This window comes from Lethenteron reissneri, chromosome 11 (assembly GCF_015708825.2).
Source record: "Lethenteron reissneri isolate LAM-NWPU_2019-01 chromosome 11, ASM1570882v1, whole genome shotgun sequence".
In the NCBI taxonomy this organism is placed as follows: domain Eukaryota; kingdom Metazoa; phylum Chordata; class Hyperoartia; order Petromyzontiformes; family Petromyzontidae; genus Lethenteron; species Lethenteron reissneri.
In genome coordinates this window covers 1,134,954-1,151,200 of record NC_083789.1, presented here as the reverse complement: position 1 = coordinate 1,151,200, position 16,247 = coordinate 1,134,954, and the positions used below count along the sequence as shown (strand labels likewise).

The 16,247-nt window shown below is 57.5% G+C and overlaps 1 protein-coding gene across 1 annotated transcript in view; it reads left to right on the top strand.

The window, feature by feature from the left end:
• Nucleotides 1-12,545, top strand: part of LOC133341248 (spectrin beta chain, non-erythrocytic 1-like) — an 85,530-nt gene extending 72,985 nt beyond the window's left edge. Inside the window, 10 exon segments of the mRNA XM_061549734.1 lie at nucleotides 502-746; nucleotides 3,636-3,774; nucleotides 4,019-4,103; nucleotides 4,682-4,878; nucleotides 5,937-6,067; nucleotides 6,307-6,370; nucleotides 7,194-7,333; nucleotides 8,015-8,188; nucleotides 8,862-8,904; nucleotides 9,624-12,545. Coding sequence (XP_061405718.1) covers nucleotides 502-746; nucleotides 3,636-3,774; nucleotides 4,019-4,103; nucleotides 4,682-4,878; nucleotides 5,937-6,067; nucleotides 6,307-6,370; nucleotides 7,194-7,333; nucleotides 8,015-8,188; nucleotides 8,862-8,904; nucleotides 9,624-9,929 — 1,524 coding nt within the window. The 3' untranslated portion in view covers nucleotides 9,930-12,545.
• The last annotated feature ends 3,702 nt before the right edge of the window (nucleotides 12,546-16,247 follow it).

Sequence of the window (16,247 nt, the reverse complement as noted above, 5' to 3'; positions counted from 1 at the left end):
ATGTGAGTACAAGACGGCGGTCCTTAATGAATAACGTGACAAAGCAGTCCATAGAGAGCCACCGTGTGCGGCTCCGGACCAGCAGGTTGCCGACCCCTGGGCTGGACGAATAGCAAATTGTGTAGGAGAACGGGGCGGTGGGGCGGTGGCCCAGCAGTGGCCCAGCAGTGGCCCAGCGGTGGCCCAGCGGTGGCCCAGCAGTGGCCCAGGAGTGGCCCAGCAGTGGCCCAGGAGTGGCCCAGCAGTGGCCCAGCAGTGGCCCAGCGGTGGCCCAGCGGTGGCCCAGCGGTGGCCCAGCGGTGGCGCTTGTTGTCGAGCTTCGCAGTTCAAATCCAGTGGCCGTCCCGACCGATGTCGGGGCAGCCACCAATTTTTTAAGGAACCGGAGCAATCGACCAGTTGATGAAATTGACTTCACCGCCTCATCGTCCCGGCGGTGATGACGACCCGGAGGCCTCGCGTGGGGCGGTGCTCATGCGGCGTCGTCTCGTCGCCGCGCAGGTGACGGCGCTCCAGGAGTCGGCGCGCGGCCTGCAGGAATCGTACGCGGGGGACAAGGCGGAGGAGATCCGCCAGAGGGAGCGGGAGGCCGTGAGCGCCTGGGAGGGGCTGCTGGCGGCGTGCGCCACGCGCCGCCAGCTGCTCTCCGACACGTGGGAGAAGTGCCGCTTCTTCAGCGCTGCCCGCGACCTCCTGCTGTGGATGGAGGGCATCGAGAGGCAGATGGAGGCTCAGGAGAAGCCAAGGTCAGAGGATTTACGTTTTTTCACACAGATATCCCAATTGCGTTATCGATGTGGGAGTGGTGCGACGCTCCGTGTTAGAGACCGTTTTGCGGAAGTGGATAGAGCAGAGCTACCTCTGAGATCCTTTTAAAATGCGTTCTGGAGTCTTGAGGAGAAAAGGCCGTGCTTCTGGGTGATGCCGGCTGAGACCGTGAGTGCCACACGACCGAGAGACTCGCAATGCCACGGGGTCTTAGGGACCTCATCGCCCACCTCATCCGGAAATGAGGGTGACGTCGAGGATGAGGCACCCATCAATTATTCGTAATGCAATTGAAGCTGATTTGTTGACGTTTAACGCTCAAAGATGGAGGCATTCCTGATGGAAATTGATGCATATTATTACCCCCATGGATAGGCTCTTTTTTGAGGCCACTCTTGATAATATTTACGTATGTAATTCTACCGATAGAAAGATCATGCAATTGTTTATCATGTTGGGTCAGTTACACTGCGATTGACAAATTTTGCGAAAAAAGTACCTTACATTTCAACCTCTAAATCGATCTGCAGTGCATGAATCTATAAAGGATACGTTAACAGATGTTGTTTACCTCGGAACTGCCATTGGCCTTGCACCTTCTGCTCCGACCTCGTTAAAATTCTTCTGCTGTCACATCAGGTCGCCGAAGACGGTTAATTCGCAACCACAAATCTGAATTTGTATTTCTACTGGAGGAATCCGATGAGCTCTAAAGCTCTTTTTCACAGATGTCGGGTAGGGGCGGTGCAGAAGGTTACAATAAGAAACAAAAACACGATAGGAGTGCAAAGTATAGGAGTGGGAAGCAAATTACAAAACTTGTTTTTACTTGACCAGTTAAAGCCCACTGAGCTATTAGCTTCTCAACCAAGTGGATTATCATGTGTAAATTGATCGCAGCCAAATAATCGAAACGCGTTTTTCTAAACGTGGAGGGAAAAACCCTGGAGGACCCGGAGGGGGAAAAAAAAATCCAAAAGCACAAATTGACGAAAGATGTGACTCTGGCGAGGGCTCCGGCTGACGAGGACGTTTACTGTGGCAGAGACGGCCTCAGGGGTCAGCGCCCCCCACAACACGGCGAGCCCTCCCGGCCCTCCCGGCCCTCGGCGCCGAGCTGCACGGCACCTGTTGATCTACTGCAGCCGGGGGTGTGGGGTTCGTCAATATTGATGGCAGGCTGCCTCGAAGCACGCGCTCCCTCGCGGGGGGATTACACATTCACCTTCTGCGCTGTTCGGCAAATTGCCGCGATTTGTATTCCCGCTTCTATTCTCGTATTTCCCTGTGGCACTGCAGGGCTCTGCTTGCATAATGACACTACTGTATTCCCCACGTTATAAGACCCTCTGGAAAATCAGACGCACCCCAAACTTTTTGACCCCGGTGTCGGCACAGTTATACAAATCTGGTCACATGCACACAAGACAAGACAAAGATCCCCCCCCCCCGTATAGCCTCAACAGACTGTAGGGGCAAGTGCTGTTAGCGAGTGGCACCTATGAAGGCTGGAACGGCACACGAGGGGGTGGGTGGCCATTACCACGCCTGACCGCCTTTGTCTCCCTGAGGCTGAGTCGACCTAGGGGAGGCCCAGGACCGGTTTAGATAATCGTCATTGGTGTTGGCCGTGAGCGGGAATCGAACCCGGGTCGCCAGGGTCATAGCGCAGCGTAGCGCTAACTGGCTACACTACCGCTCCCCACCTGACTGATACACACACGCACATACCTCCCGGATTATAACAGCACTCGCAACTTCAGCTTAAATTACAGGGGGCGAAATGTAGAGAAACGAGTTGTGGTAGTCACGTAGAGATGTTAGAAATGTAGGGATGCAGATCTCATCAGCAGCAGCAGCTGCTCACGCGAGGGAGTGGTGGATGGGGGATATTTCACAATGATAGAGGGCGGAGGGTCCTGTGGAAGGGGAGAGGGTTAGCGGAGAGCGAGAGCTTGGGATAAACGATAGCGCCAAGAGTAAAGACGCTTTCTGCAAGCTGGCTGCAGGATCGTGGGACGCACACATTTGAGATGGAGTCTGCGGAGAAGAACTTAACTGCCGCTGTTGCGATGCCCACAGGCGTCCCCGCGTATCTAGCGGTGAAAATGGGAGCGTGGCTGTCGGCCCGGATAATGGAAGGTTTCTCGCACCGCGTTCCCATAGCCGATACAGCAGCGGTCTCGCAGGCATGTGAGCGGGCAGGCGTACTGGCCACAGTCTCGCGACTGTTGGTCACGTCGCCTGATTGTCACTGATCTCTCCATGCCAGTGAAGCGTACAGGTTACATGTAAGGGCGCACCTCGTTTCCACTGGCACGTTCGAGCCCGTGCCAAGGCCGTGCCGAGCCAGCCCTGCACGGCTCGAGGAGGGGGGGAGCCAGGCTGTTTTTCCACTGCACGAGCTGTGCCGTGCCACTGACCTCACGCACAACGAACTAAAATGATTAACCCGTGCCGGGCCCTGCTTAACCCTGAGCCAGGTTCAGGCTTCTTGTGAGGCCAGTTTGCATTTTGGTTCTGGCTTGGCTGAGCAAGTCGCCAGCGGAACTCCACCAGTGCCGTGAGGGCTCTGGGCTGGCGTGGCTCCGATGTGCCGGGAGAGACGACATATGCTACCCAGCGTTGTTTCGAGCAATTTTTAATGTCTGAAATTTTCACCGATAAATTCTCTGCTCCCGGGAAACGATTTATATGAGGGGGGGGAGGGGGTACGAATTACGAGGAATGACGTTCACGAGACGGTGCAGGAGGCCGGAGTGAACGAGCGAAGTCACTGATGCACGAGCATGTGCGTGTGTGTGTGTGTGCGTGCGTGCACGTGTGTGTGTGTGCGTGCGTGTGTGTGCGTCTCGTCGTGCGCCCAGGGACGTTTCCTCTGCCGAGCTGCACATCACCAACCACCAGGGCGTCAAGGCCGAGATGGACGCGCGTAACGACAGCTTCGTCGCCGTGGTGGAGATGGGGCAGTCGCTGCTCGACCGCGGGCACTACGCCTCCGACGAGGTACCGCCGCCTCCGCCCCCAGCGGCACGCCGAGCGTCTCAGAAGAATTAAACACTCGACGATAATCACAATTTGACGATATTTTGAAAGAGAAAAAACAGACGATGTTTATTGTGAATATTATTTCGCGAGCTACGTCGCGGGATCGCCATCACCGTCGCGACTCCGGTGCCCATATTCACCATGTTACACCGCACACTCGAGAAAGCTGCTGCTGCTGCCATTGTTGTTGTTGTTGATGCAGATTGAGGAGAAGCTGGAGCAGCTGAAGGACAAGCAGAAGGGCATGGTCCTGCACTGGGAGGATCGCGCTGAGTGGCTCAAGCTCAGTAAGCGAGCCTCCCTCCCTCCCTCATGTCCCTTGTAGCCGTTGCTCTGGATGATCACAGGATGTGTGGGCTGCGAAGTGTTAACTATTTCAATAGGGTAATTTTTTCAACATCAGATTTTACTAAAGAAACAAATATTCCTTGCATTCGCCTTTCAACAAATCCGGTGTTGCGGGAAGGTTCCATGGCAGCGGTCGTGACTGCACGACGTCTATGCAGCGCAGAGTGGCGGGTGTCGGGGGCAGCCCGTGCGGCCTCTGATATCGCTGTAGGGGAGTCAATACCCTCATCGTCACCCAACAAGCCGAGGTCCCTCACCTCCTGGATGAAGTCCTCTGCAAGCCCTCGCCTTAGCGACATTTATTATTAAACGCGTAATATATTTATAACATTCGGCTGTGATGGGGATGGATATAAGATCACCTCTGTCTTTCCGTCTACGTGTTCCTCTGTCCGTTTGTAATGAGGCGTCACAATAACGCTCCTAAAGATAATCCAGCATCAGTGAAACGTGAGTTGCTATCCGGGGCAGAGCTGTTGTCCGAGCCCCGTGGTCTCCGTGTGTGCGCTGCGTGCAGTGCTGGAGGTGCACCAGTTTGCGAGGGATGCCGGCGTGGCGGAGGCCTGGCTGCTGGCGCAGGAGCCGCACGTCACGTGCCAGGAGTTTGGGGAGAGCGCAGACGAGGTGGACGAGCTGCTCAAGCGGCAGGAGGCCTTCGAGAAGTCGGCCGGCACCTGGGAGGAGCGCATCGCGCTGCTTGAGAGGCTGACCACCGTGTGTGCTCGCTCGCACGCACACCGACACGCGCACACACACACACACACGCACACCGACACGCGCACACACACACACGCACACCGACACATGCACACCGACACACGCACACCGACACACGCACACCGACACACGCACACAGACACACGCACACCGACACACGCACACCGACACACGCACACAGACACACGCACACAGACACACGCACACCGACACACGCACACCGACACACGCACACCGACACACGCACACAGACACACGCACACCGACACACGCACACAGACACACGCACACAGACACACGCACCACCGACACACGCACACCAACACACGCACACCGACACACGCACACCGACACACGCACACCGACATACGCACACACACGGATATGCACACGCCGACACACATACGGATACATGAACACACACGCACCAACAAAGACATGTACACCGATACACAGAGACACACACACACGCGCGGATACACGCACACACATTGATACACACACACGGATACAAAGTTCAGTATCAAAACCTTGTTAGCCTCACCGCCTCTCGCCATCGTGGCCAAAGCCGCCGATGGCACCGCCCCTCCGTCAAATCCCGCAGCTCCTGCGCGGTCGACAGGCGGCCTCCAAGGTCTCCGCTAACAAGCCTCCCACATCTGGCCTAAGCTCTTGTCTCGCAGAGACCCCCACAATGCCCGTCTCCCCCACCCTGCACGCGTCCCACCCAGCGTAACAATCTATGCCGAATCACGTCGACAGCCGTCGCCTGCCCTCTTCTCCTCGGGTCTCTGCGTCGCTTCTCCTGCACCGTCACGGAATTCCCAGCATCCGTGTCGGACTCCGGCGCTCGAACGCCGACAACTTATTTTCGAGCCGCTGAGCGTCCTGCTCCTCTCTGATCCCCACAGTGACACGGATAGAGCACCCGTGCCTCCATTACCACACTCGGACTCGTCTCTCTTCTCTGACGTGGTGGTTTCCGTAGCCCCCACGACTCTCACCACTCGGTTCTGTGCGCGGTCGTCCGTGTCCCCGTGTGTCTGGCGGCACAGCTGGAGGTCCGCGAGCACAAGCGGCGGGAGGCGCGCTTGGCGGAGGAGAGGCGCCAGGAGCAGCTGGAGCGCGAGCGCCAGGAGAAGGAGGAGGAGGAGGCGGCGCGGCGGGCAGCAGAGCAGGAGGAGAGGTGAGAGAGAGAGAGAGAGGGGGGAGCTTCCCCGGGCTCGCGCAGGACTAGGGGACGAAGCCCCACACGCGTCGAGCGCAACTACAGCCACGAGGCTTTGTCTGTATGGCCTAAAAAAGAACGCCGATCCCTAAATGTGCACGTAACAGAATTCGGAAGGATATCACGGAGGGCACTCGTGCGGCTTCCTTGACGATCGTGCACCTCACCGTGATGCTATCATTTCTCTTTTTTTGCAGGGAAAAAGAGTTAATGGAACAGACTGTGCAGAATGGTATCCCGTCTGATCAAGAGTCCCCGAAGGTGGGGCGTCGCTCGCACCCGGCTTGTTTTGTGTCGCGCGAATGCGTCCGTGTGGCACGCCACGTGGGATGTCTCGGGGTCTCCGAGTGCACAGCACTGGGGTCAGTCGTCCTCATCCTGCGATTCACGTCACACGCTTCCTCAGCGGCTAACGCGTTGCTGGTGTGCTACGAAAGAGGTCGCAGGGCTCCCTGTTCACTAACGTTTGTCCCGTTTTATGTACCTATCTTGAACTTCTTTTGCACCGTACATAGCCAACTGTGCTAATTGGAGGTACGGGGGAAGGATAACAAACTAAACACACAAAAAGCGGTTAGAAAGAAACTAGTTTTCAAGCTAGATGATGATTTAAAAATGCACAGCTCCAGTGGCTTCCTCATATCGGAAGGAAGAGCGTTCCAGACGGCCGCAGAAGCGCATCTGAAAGCGCGCAACACGGTTACCGTCTTTGTTCGACGGTCATCCGATGAGCGGGGGATGACCTCTATCCCACCAACGTTGACGCCCCAATTACACGTGGAGCCGAGTGCGGTCAGAGGCTAGACGGTGACCACGCTGTCCATGGTGTGCCAGAGCAGTCGGATGAATCCCGGTCGACGGTCCGCTCGCTCCATCGTCGTTACGGTGTTCACATTCACGGCAGTCACTGTCAGATGAAATAAACCGGCTTGGCCATAGGAATGTCATTCCCACCACTGGTTCAAAACGGCCAACAGAGATTAGAACTGCCCAACCATTAATCGAGCAGTGAATCTATTTTACACGCTCGGTTGGTGCTCGGCTGGCGCTCGGCTCATGCTCGTCGGTGTGCGTCGCCTCGCAGGCCAACGGAGAGGACGCGAAGGAGGCGGACGGCAGCGCCGTGCCAACGGCCGCGGACGAGGTGCAGCCCGCCACGCTCAAGGAGGGCTCCCTGCACCGCAAGCACGAGCTCGATGCCAACGGGAAGAAGGCCTCCAGCAGGTGACCCGGCGCACGCGCTCACGAGCGGCCCAGCGTGCCGCCGTCACGCTCCTCTTCATCTGCTGCGCTCCCGCGCCCAGCCCGACGCACCGCTCTCTCCCCACGTATCAACGTGTTCGCGAAGTTCAGATGAATCCAAGGGCTATAAAAATCGGGCCTCGATGTGAAATTTTGGAAAATCCAAGAATGTTTTAATATCAGATTGTTCTTAAAGTGTGACGTCGCAGGAAATGGTGGCACCTGATTTTCCTGAGCAATAGTGAAGTCGCGCTGCTTTGAGTGACGTCACTTTTGTAACAACGTAGACGCGTTAAATTATTACTCAATTTTAAAAAAGAGATCCAAACTCCTTCTAAAAATCTGAAAACCCAATTGTTTTAAGTTAAAAACTCATCCCAAGTACAGCAGTGCCAGGGAGGAGAAGTCCAATTCGGCTAGCAGCTGCACACGAACTGATTTCATGATTCCATCTCTGCGGCAGACGTTCTCCCGCGCGTGTTCCCGCATTCGTCTGCCGTTCCATCGGTAGTCTCGGCCGCTGGCTCTCTCGCCCCTTCCAGCGACGCATTCTGGGTTTTTCCGAGCCCGCCACACGTAGCCGCTTTGCCTTGCCGAGCAGCACCGAGCCACAGGGACGAGGCAGCGATGGTTGGACCCTCGCTTGTGGCGTGTGACCGGCAGGTCCTGGAACACGGTGTTCTGCAAGCTCACGGACCTCGGCCTGGGCTTCTACAAGGACAACAAGAGCGCCGCCGCGGGGGCTCTGTACCACAACGAGCCCCCCCTGCCCCTCGCCGGCGCCGCCTGCGAGGTGGCCTCCGACTACAAGAAGAGGAAGCACGTCTTCAAACTGCAGTGAGTCTCCCGCGCGCCCTCGGAGGGACGGCTCGCCGTGGCTGCCGCACGCCGGCCCGTTTGCCCGTCGAGCGGCGCGCGGTGCCCGTAGGAGGCGGTACAGCAAGTAGGTTCTCCCATCGCGCGCATTTGGTTGTTTTGGAAATGGCCAAACATCCCAAAGCTCAGGGTCTTCCGAAGGCCCTTAAACTCTGTGAGGCTGTGCTTGGTTTATCTTTTCGGCAGCGAGGGAACGCTACTAAAGTTCAACTTTTAATGTGCACGACGGCACGCGGCCGCGGCGCACTGGCGAGCACACAGAGCCGGTTCGGTCTCCCGGCACGGCAGTCGAATCACCGAGGAATTCTTTCCTATATCCACCCGCTCCCCCCCGTCCACCCGGCAGCACGCGTGGGGCTGTCGCAGACGGTTTGTCGGCAGGCCGCGTGTGACGCAGCAAAGTGCGGCCACGCGCACCTCTCCCTAGATGCCTGGCCAGCGTGGGAGCGTCGGCGTTGACACCGTGTACCGTGTAGCATCACACCGGAAACCCGTCCAGATGTTAGCGACAGAGGACGACATTCCAGCTTGTGAACAACGTAGATAGATCTGTCGACGCGTGTTCACGAAGGGTGCAGACGCTGCCTCTGTGTGTGACGACGGTAAGCGAGCGCGTGACTGGTTGTCTTGCCAGGCTTGCGGACGGGAGTGAATACCTGTTTCAAGCCAAGGACGACGTAAGTCTCCACCCACACGCGGCCCCCACGCCCCGCACACCCCCCGCACACCCCACACATCCCACACCCCCCACACACCCCCCACACACCCCACACACCCCCCACACCCCCCGCACACCCCACACATCCCACACCCCACACACCCCCCACACACCCCCCACACCCCCCACACCCCCCGCACACCTCATACATCCCACACCCCCCACACACCCCACACACCCCCCACACATCCCCCCCCCCCGTGCACGAGAGTGGTTATACTTGAACGCTACCCACGCGTCGCAATGAATCACCGCGTATATCCACGCGTGTGTGCATGGAATATGTCGCTAATCAACAATCGCCTATTGTGATTCCCAATGCATGCAGACTTAGAATATTGAACGACACACACATACAGTAAACCCTTGTTAATTCGACACATATGGGGCTCTGGCCTTGCCAAAGCATCCAATATTCCATTTTATCTACAATGGAATTAGTGCCTCCTGCCCCAATATTTTTTTAAGTTGTTTTCCAAACTATTCACACACCATACACATCGACACAGCCGCATCCATTCTATCCAGGTTTTACTGTATGTATGTAACAGCGAAATCTGGAGCGAAGAAACGCACGACACGCAGCCCAGCCCGGAGAAGCGCACTTGGATCACAAGCGCCCGAAGGGAAACAGTTGCGGGCTGAGCGTCTCTGACCGCACCGTCGCGTTTCCCCCAGGACGAGATGAACGCCTGGATCCAGAGCATCTGTGGGAACGGGATGGGTTCGGGGAGCGCGAGCGGCGTGGGGATGGGGGGCAGCGTCAGCGCCAGCGGGCTGCCCAGCGGCGGCGGCGGGGACACGGCGAGCCTCGGCGGTGGTGGTGGGGAGCCGCAGCAGCCGCAGCAGCAGCAGCAGCAGCAGTCGCCTGCCGCCGTGGTGCTGCGCCGCAAGCCGACGTCGCCGGGTTCGGCCGCCAGCGACACGACGAGCCCGAGCCGCAAGAGCGAGAAGCGCTTCAGCTTCTTCGGGAAGAAAAAGTAAACGGAGAGCCGGCGGGGAGGAGAGAAACATTTTGGATACCTAGCCAGTAGAAACGGAATGTTAGACGAGAAGGATAGAAATAGAACGGCGTTGCTACTAGCATTTGTTTCGATGGCATATCCCGCGCCCGCTAAGCATTAGAACACAGCTGTTGGTGTGCCCGGTAGTCGTGGAGCGAGAGATGGTGAGGGTGTAATAACCCTGCTAGCCCTAACTTCGTTACCCGTAACCTTAATTGCTCGTATGACCTGGAGATGACATCCTAGTTAAATACGGGGGCATCGTTCCTCGCCGACTCCTTGCGGATCTGCCACTACTTAGGGGCTGTTGTAGGGTCCGAACATCTCCCTTGTAAAGAGCAAGTTGTCGAGTAACTAATGCGTAACGTTCACATTAACTTTGTAATCCATGTGCAGCGTACGTGGCATGTGGGGACATCTTAAGGGCGGGGGGGGGGGGCGCAAGGCGGCACTAGAGATAGTGGTTGTGTATCTCTGCGGGTGGCAGCGAGAGCGTGGATAGAGGACGTGCCAGAGTGGTGGGGGGCGAGGCGATGAGGTCGTGGGTTCGCGTGTGACACTACGGTACCACAGATCCTGGGTACTTTTTTCTGCCCCCCCCCCCCCCCCCATATACTGCGGGGCCGTCAGTGCAGAGAAAGGCGTGGGCGGAGTGCAGCAACTCGTCCTTTGTTTTGGGGGGGGGGGGGATTTTATTTTTCCCTTTTTAAAAATCGTGAAACCAAAACGCCGCACGCTGTGCGCCCCGGTGAGAGTCCACGCCGGGTCTCGCTCGGAGCGAGCAAAGTAGAAGCAACACGAAATATGCAATTCGAACAACCCAACTCAAATTATTACCGACCATTTAGCACGTGGCTATATAAGCTGAGCTGCCTTTGATTTTATGCATTGCAAATACACAAGTTCCAGACATTATATTCGGTTGTAGATTTGTGCAGATAGTTTTTTTTTATTAGAGTCTGATCTCTGATGCTCTTTTTTTTAGACGTAGGCCGGGATCTCACCGTCAGTCGGGGGTCACTTTCAGATCCTGTGAATTGCCCCGCCGGTCTCCTCCAACAGCTCTTATAGCCAAGTGCCGTGATGTGACACGGCCCCTGCTACCATGTAACTACTCTTTTTGGCCTTGTGCCCAATATGGCCATTGCTTATTTTTTCTTTCCTTATTGAAATTACAAAGTTTTTCGTGTACAGGAATAATGGAATGTGTATGTTGTTAGAGGGAGAGAGAGAGAGAGAGAGCTGATGCTAAAGAAAGGATTAAGTGACATTGATGAGCGGAAGAGGCAGAACTAGTAACCAACTGTTAGTGTTTGTAAAAAAACTTTATGGGGTTAAAATCCAGGTTAAATTCATAATATAAAAAAACTAGTTTGTGTATGTGTGCTTTAACTGTAAGGTGCATTAATGTATGCATTCCGTGTGTGTTAGCGGGTAAGGGGGAACCGCCGCTCTTGCCTAGCAAGCCCCTGCGCTGTTCCACTCTCGTGGACGAGTGCTTCTGTCGGCTTGATGCGCTTTCTAACGTCGGCTCAGAGTAGAAGAAGAAGAAGCGTCCCATCGAGCGCGGCATTGGGACGCGCTCCGCGCGATCCTCTAAGGGACAGTGGTAGGGGGACGTCCCCGTGGGAGCGCCGGGGTCATCGTCCCGTCTGCGAGGCGCCGTCCGTCCCGGTGCAGCGCTCGTTCCGGTCGGGGGTTCACGCGCAGGGCAGCGGCGGCCTGGACGGTGACCTGGGTGTCGCCCTGCGCTGTGGGCCGTAGGTTTCGAGGCGAGGAGAGCTTTTTTTGCTTCTAGAAAAAATATGCAGTTTAATAAATAAAAACGCGAAACGTGCGTTGACATTAAAGCCCCAGTGTGCAGAGCTTTAGCAGATGTGCTTGTGCCACTTTTAACACGTTTTAACCTCAACACGTGAATATCATTAAAGGTAAAATTTTAGAACATCGTTTTAAATTAAGACGTAGTTAAGTTTCGAGAAAACTTTTTTTTACGACAGTCTAAACGGCTGCGACTAGATGCACCTCTGCGCTTGTGCCAAGGCCTTGCGTTGTCGCAGAGCCCCTGGGACTCTGTAGGAGCAGCGGGGCCATGAGATGGGGAGGGGAGCGAGGGGAGAGAGGAGGAGGGGGGTGATGTCGCCAGGGCTTCACTTCTAGCCGAATCTTTCCGGGGCGCTGGGAGGACCCGGCAGGTGTCACAAACCTGGCAGTAGCCACAGGACGTCGCGCAGTAGTGCACTGGATGTGGTGTGCCGGGCACGGGACGTGTTTTCCGGAGTCGGAGCCCCCGGACAGCTCCGGCTGAATCCCTTGGGCATGGCCACCCTGGGAAGATTGAGACCCCGAATCCCCCATCCCGAGTCTCGCAGCGACACGAACCAGGGCGTCCTCCTGTCTCTCTGCTGGGGCTTTAAGCGCTGCCCGTAGTTCAAGAGCAAATTGCGCGCTTCTCTCACCGCTGGCCGCGACCTGCGGCTGTCGGCAGGGAGTTCATGCATTGCCGCCGGCATGGTAACCCTTCGTGCGTGGTGTCTGTGCTACACAAGGAGTCTGCGTGAGCAGTCGTGTTAATAAAAACTAAAACTGACCGTGACGACGATTCCCGCTTCCTTGACGAGTGGCGTGGCAGGGGGACACGGGGGCGGGGGGACACGGGGGGGTGGGGGAGCTGCGGCGGGGGGCGAGTGGCTGATGTTGACGGTCCCCCCGTGTTGGTCGCCGCTGGGCGAGGAAGTCGGACCACTGGGCGTGGAACTTGGACCACTGGGGGGGGGTTCGTCGCGCAGCGCGCGAGCCGCCGCTGCTTCGATCTCAGCGGCAGGTGGAGACGCCGTCGTGAGCAGCAGCAGCAGCAGGTCTCCGCGGGCAGCCGAGAGGTGAACGTTCCGATTCGGGGCGCTGAATGTTGGAGCGGCGGGTGCAGAAGGCGCTGTTGACGACGCGTGAGCCGTGCCGGTTCATCACGGGACCCTCGCCGTGACGTAGGACGCTACAAGTAGCGACGGCGCGGCGGCTCTCGACAGATGGCGGCGGCGTTGTCACGTGGGTACCTGCCGCGCGACACGACCCCACAAAACCCACGTGTGGCCCAGTGGTCTCGACGCCGGGCGAGATGGATCGTTATCATGACACAGCAACTGATGTGCGCATTCGAACTCAGCAGGGCTCCTACGGCCACTCCACATGGCCCTCCCTCCCTCTCGCGCTGTGCACCACCAGCCCCGTGTGGCCTTCTGTTGAGGACGCTCAACCCGGCCACATTGTGCACATTCACTCAGCGTGGGGGGTGGGATAATCCAGCAGTGGATAGGCCATGGATGATGACAACGACTGGTAACCCGTGAGAAATCATTGCAGGTGCTGGGGAGAAGGCGGCTGTTCAGGGAGCCCGCGTGCTGCTGGGGGATTGTACGGCGCGGAGAGACGCGGGCACAGCGAGACTCCGCACATGGAGTCTCTCCGCACGTGGAGAGACTCCGCACGTGGAGAGACTCCGCACGTGGAGAGGCTCCGCACGTGGAGAGACTCCGCACGTGGAGAGGCTCCGCACGTGGAGAGACTCCGCACGTGGAGAGGCTTCGCACGTGGAGAGACTCCGCACGTGTAGAGACTCCGCACGTGGAGAGACTCCGCACGTGGAGAGACTCCGCACGTGGAGAGACTCCGCACGTGTAGAGGTTCCGCACGTGTAGAGGCTCCGCACGTGGAGAGACTCCGCACGTGGAGTCTCTCCGCACGTGTAGAGACTCCGCACGTGTAGAGGCTCCGCACGTGGAGAGGCTCCGCACGTAGAGAGGCTCCGCACGTGTAGAGACTCCGCACGTGGAGAGGCTCCTTACGTGGAGAGGCTCCGCACGTGGAGAGGCTCCGCACGTGGAGAGGCTCCGCACGTGGAGAGGCTCCTTACGTGTAGAGGCTCCGCACGTGGAGGCTCCGCACGTGGAGAGGCTCCGCACGTGGAGTCTCTCCGCACGTGGAGAGGCTCCGCACGTGTAGAGACTCCGCACGTGTAGAGGCTCCTTACGTGGAGAGGCTCCGCACGTGGAGAGGCTCCGCACGTGGAGAGACTCCGCACGTGTAGAGACTCCGCACATGGAGAGACTCCGCACGTGGTGAGGCTCCGCACGTGGAGAGGCTCCGCACGTGTAGAGACTCCGCACGTGGAGTCTCTCCGCACGTGGAGAGGCTCCGCACATGGAGAGGCTCCGCACGTGGAGAGACTCCGCACGTGTAGAGACTCCGCACGTGGAGTCTCTCCGCACGTGTAGAGACTCCGCACGTGTAGAGGCTCCGCACGTGGAGAGACTCCGCACGTGGAGTCTCTCCGCACGTGTAGAGACTCCGCACGTGTAGAGGCTCCGCACGTGGAGAGACTCCGCACGTGGAGTCTCTCCGCACGTGTAGAGACTCCGCACGTGTAGAGGCTCCGCACGTGGAGAGACGCGCGCGTGATAACTGGCATTGACGTGAAGCGTGACACTCTTTAAGTACAGTGCTCTATTTGAACGCAAACATTGCCGACACTTTACACACGCGGGCAACTGGTGTTGACGAGCTGTGTTGTGAGTTTGTCGCAGCGCTCGCTTTCGGGATGTTATAGTTTCAGTAAAAACACAACGAGCAGAAGTGTTCACAATAAGCGATCCAGTCACCCGGTCAGCAGCGTAACAATTCCACGAGGCCGTCAGCGCCACCGCCCCCGCCGCGGCGGCAGCAGCAGCAGCAGCGTCACGAACCCGCTGATTGCCACCCTGGCGGCGTCGGACCTGGCGGTGGCACCGCGAGCTGCCCCGAGCTGCCGTGGGCCACTTCGCGTGGCACCGCCGCCTGCTGCGTGGCGACACGCGCTGCTCGCCATTGCCGTGCGCACACACACAGCGTGCACACACACACACCGTACACACACACAGGGTGCACACACACACACCGTACACACACACACCGTACATACACACCGTACACACACACACACCGTACACACACGCACAGCGCGCACACACACACCGTACACACACACCGTACACACACACACACACTGCGTGCACACACACCGTGCACACACGCACCGTGCACACACACACACACCGTACACCCACGCACAGCGCGCACACACACACCGTACACACACACCGTACACACACACACACAGCGTGCACACACACACCGTACACACACACCGTGCACACACACACACCGTGCACACACACACACCGTACACACACACCGTACACACACACACACACAGCGTGCACACACACCGTGCACACACACACACCGTACACACACACCGTACACACACACCGTACACACACACAGCGTACACACACACCGTGCACACACCGCACACACACACCGTACACACACACCGTACACACACACACAGCGTGCACACACACACCGTACACACACACCGTGCACACACACACACCGTACACACACACCGTACACACACACAGCGTGCACACACACACCGTGCACACACACCGTACACACACACCGTACACACACACAGCGTACACACACACCGTGCACACACACACACCGCACACACACACCGTACACACACACCGTACACACACACACAGCGTGCACACACACCGTACACACACACCGTGCACACACACACACCGTACACACACACCGTACACACACACAGCGTGCACACACACACCGTGCACACACACACACACACCGTGCACACACACGCCGTGCACACACACAGCGTGCACACACACAGCGCTACACGCCTCCAGCATCGCTCCTCACCATGGTCATCACATCGCTCATCATATCTCTCCTAATCATCACATCCCTCCTCATCATTATCACATCGCTCATCATCATCATATCGCTCCTCGTGACATCGTTCATCACACAGCCGGGGAGGGCACGCGCTTGCCCACAGCGTGGATCCCATCATGTGATACATCATAGCGCTCATCGCACTCCACATCACACGCATCCCCACATCTATCATCGCACATTGCGTACAGCGCGCAACACGCACACACACATCCCATCACACACACCGCGCATCCCATCACACACACACATCCCATCACACACACACACAATCACACATCCCATCACGCACACACATCCCATCACACACACACATCCCATCACACACACACACAATCACACATCCCATCACACACACACATCCCATCACACACACACACAATCACACATCCCATCACACACACACATCCCATCACACACACCGCACATCAGACATCCCATCACACAACACACAGCTCACATCACACCAACAATTACACTCCACGGATGTATG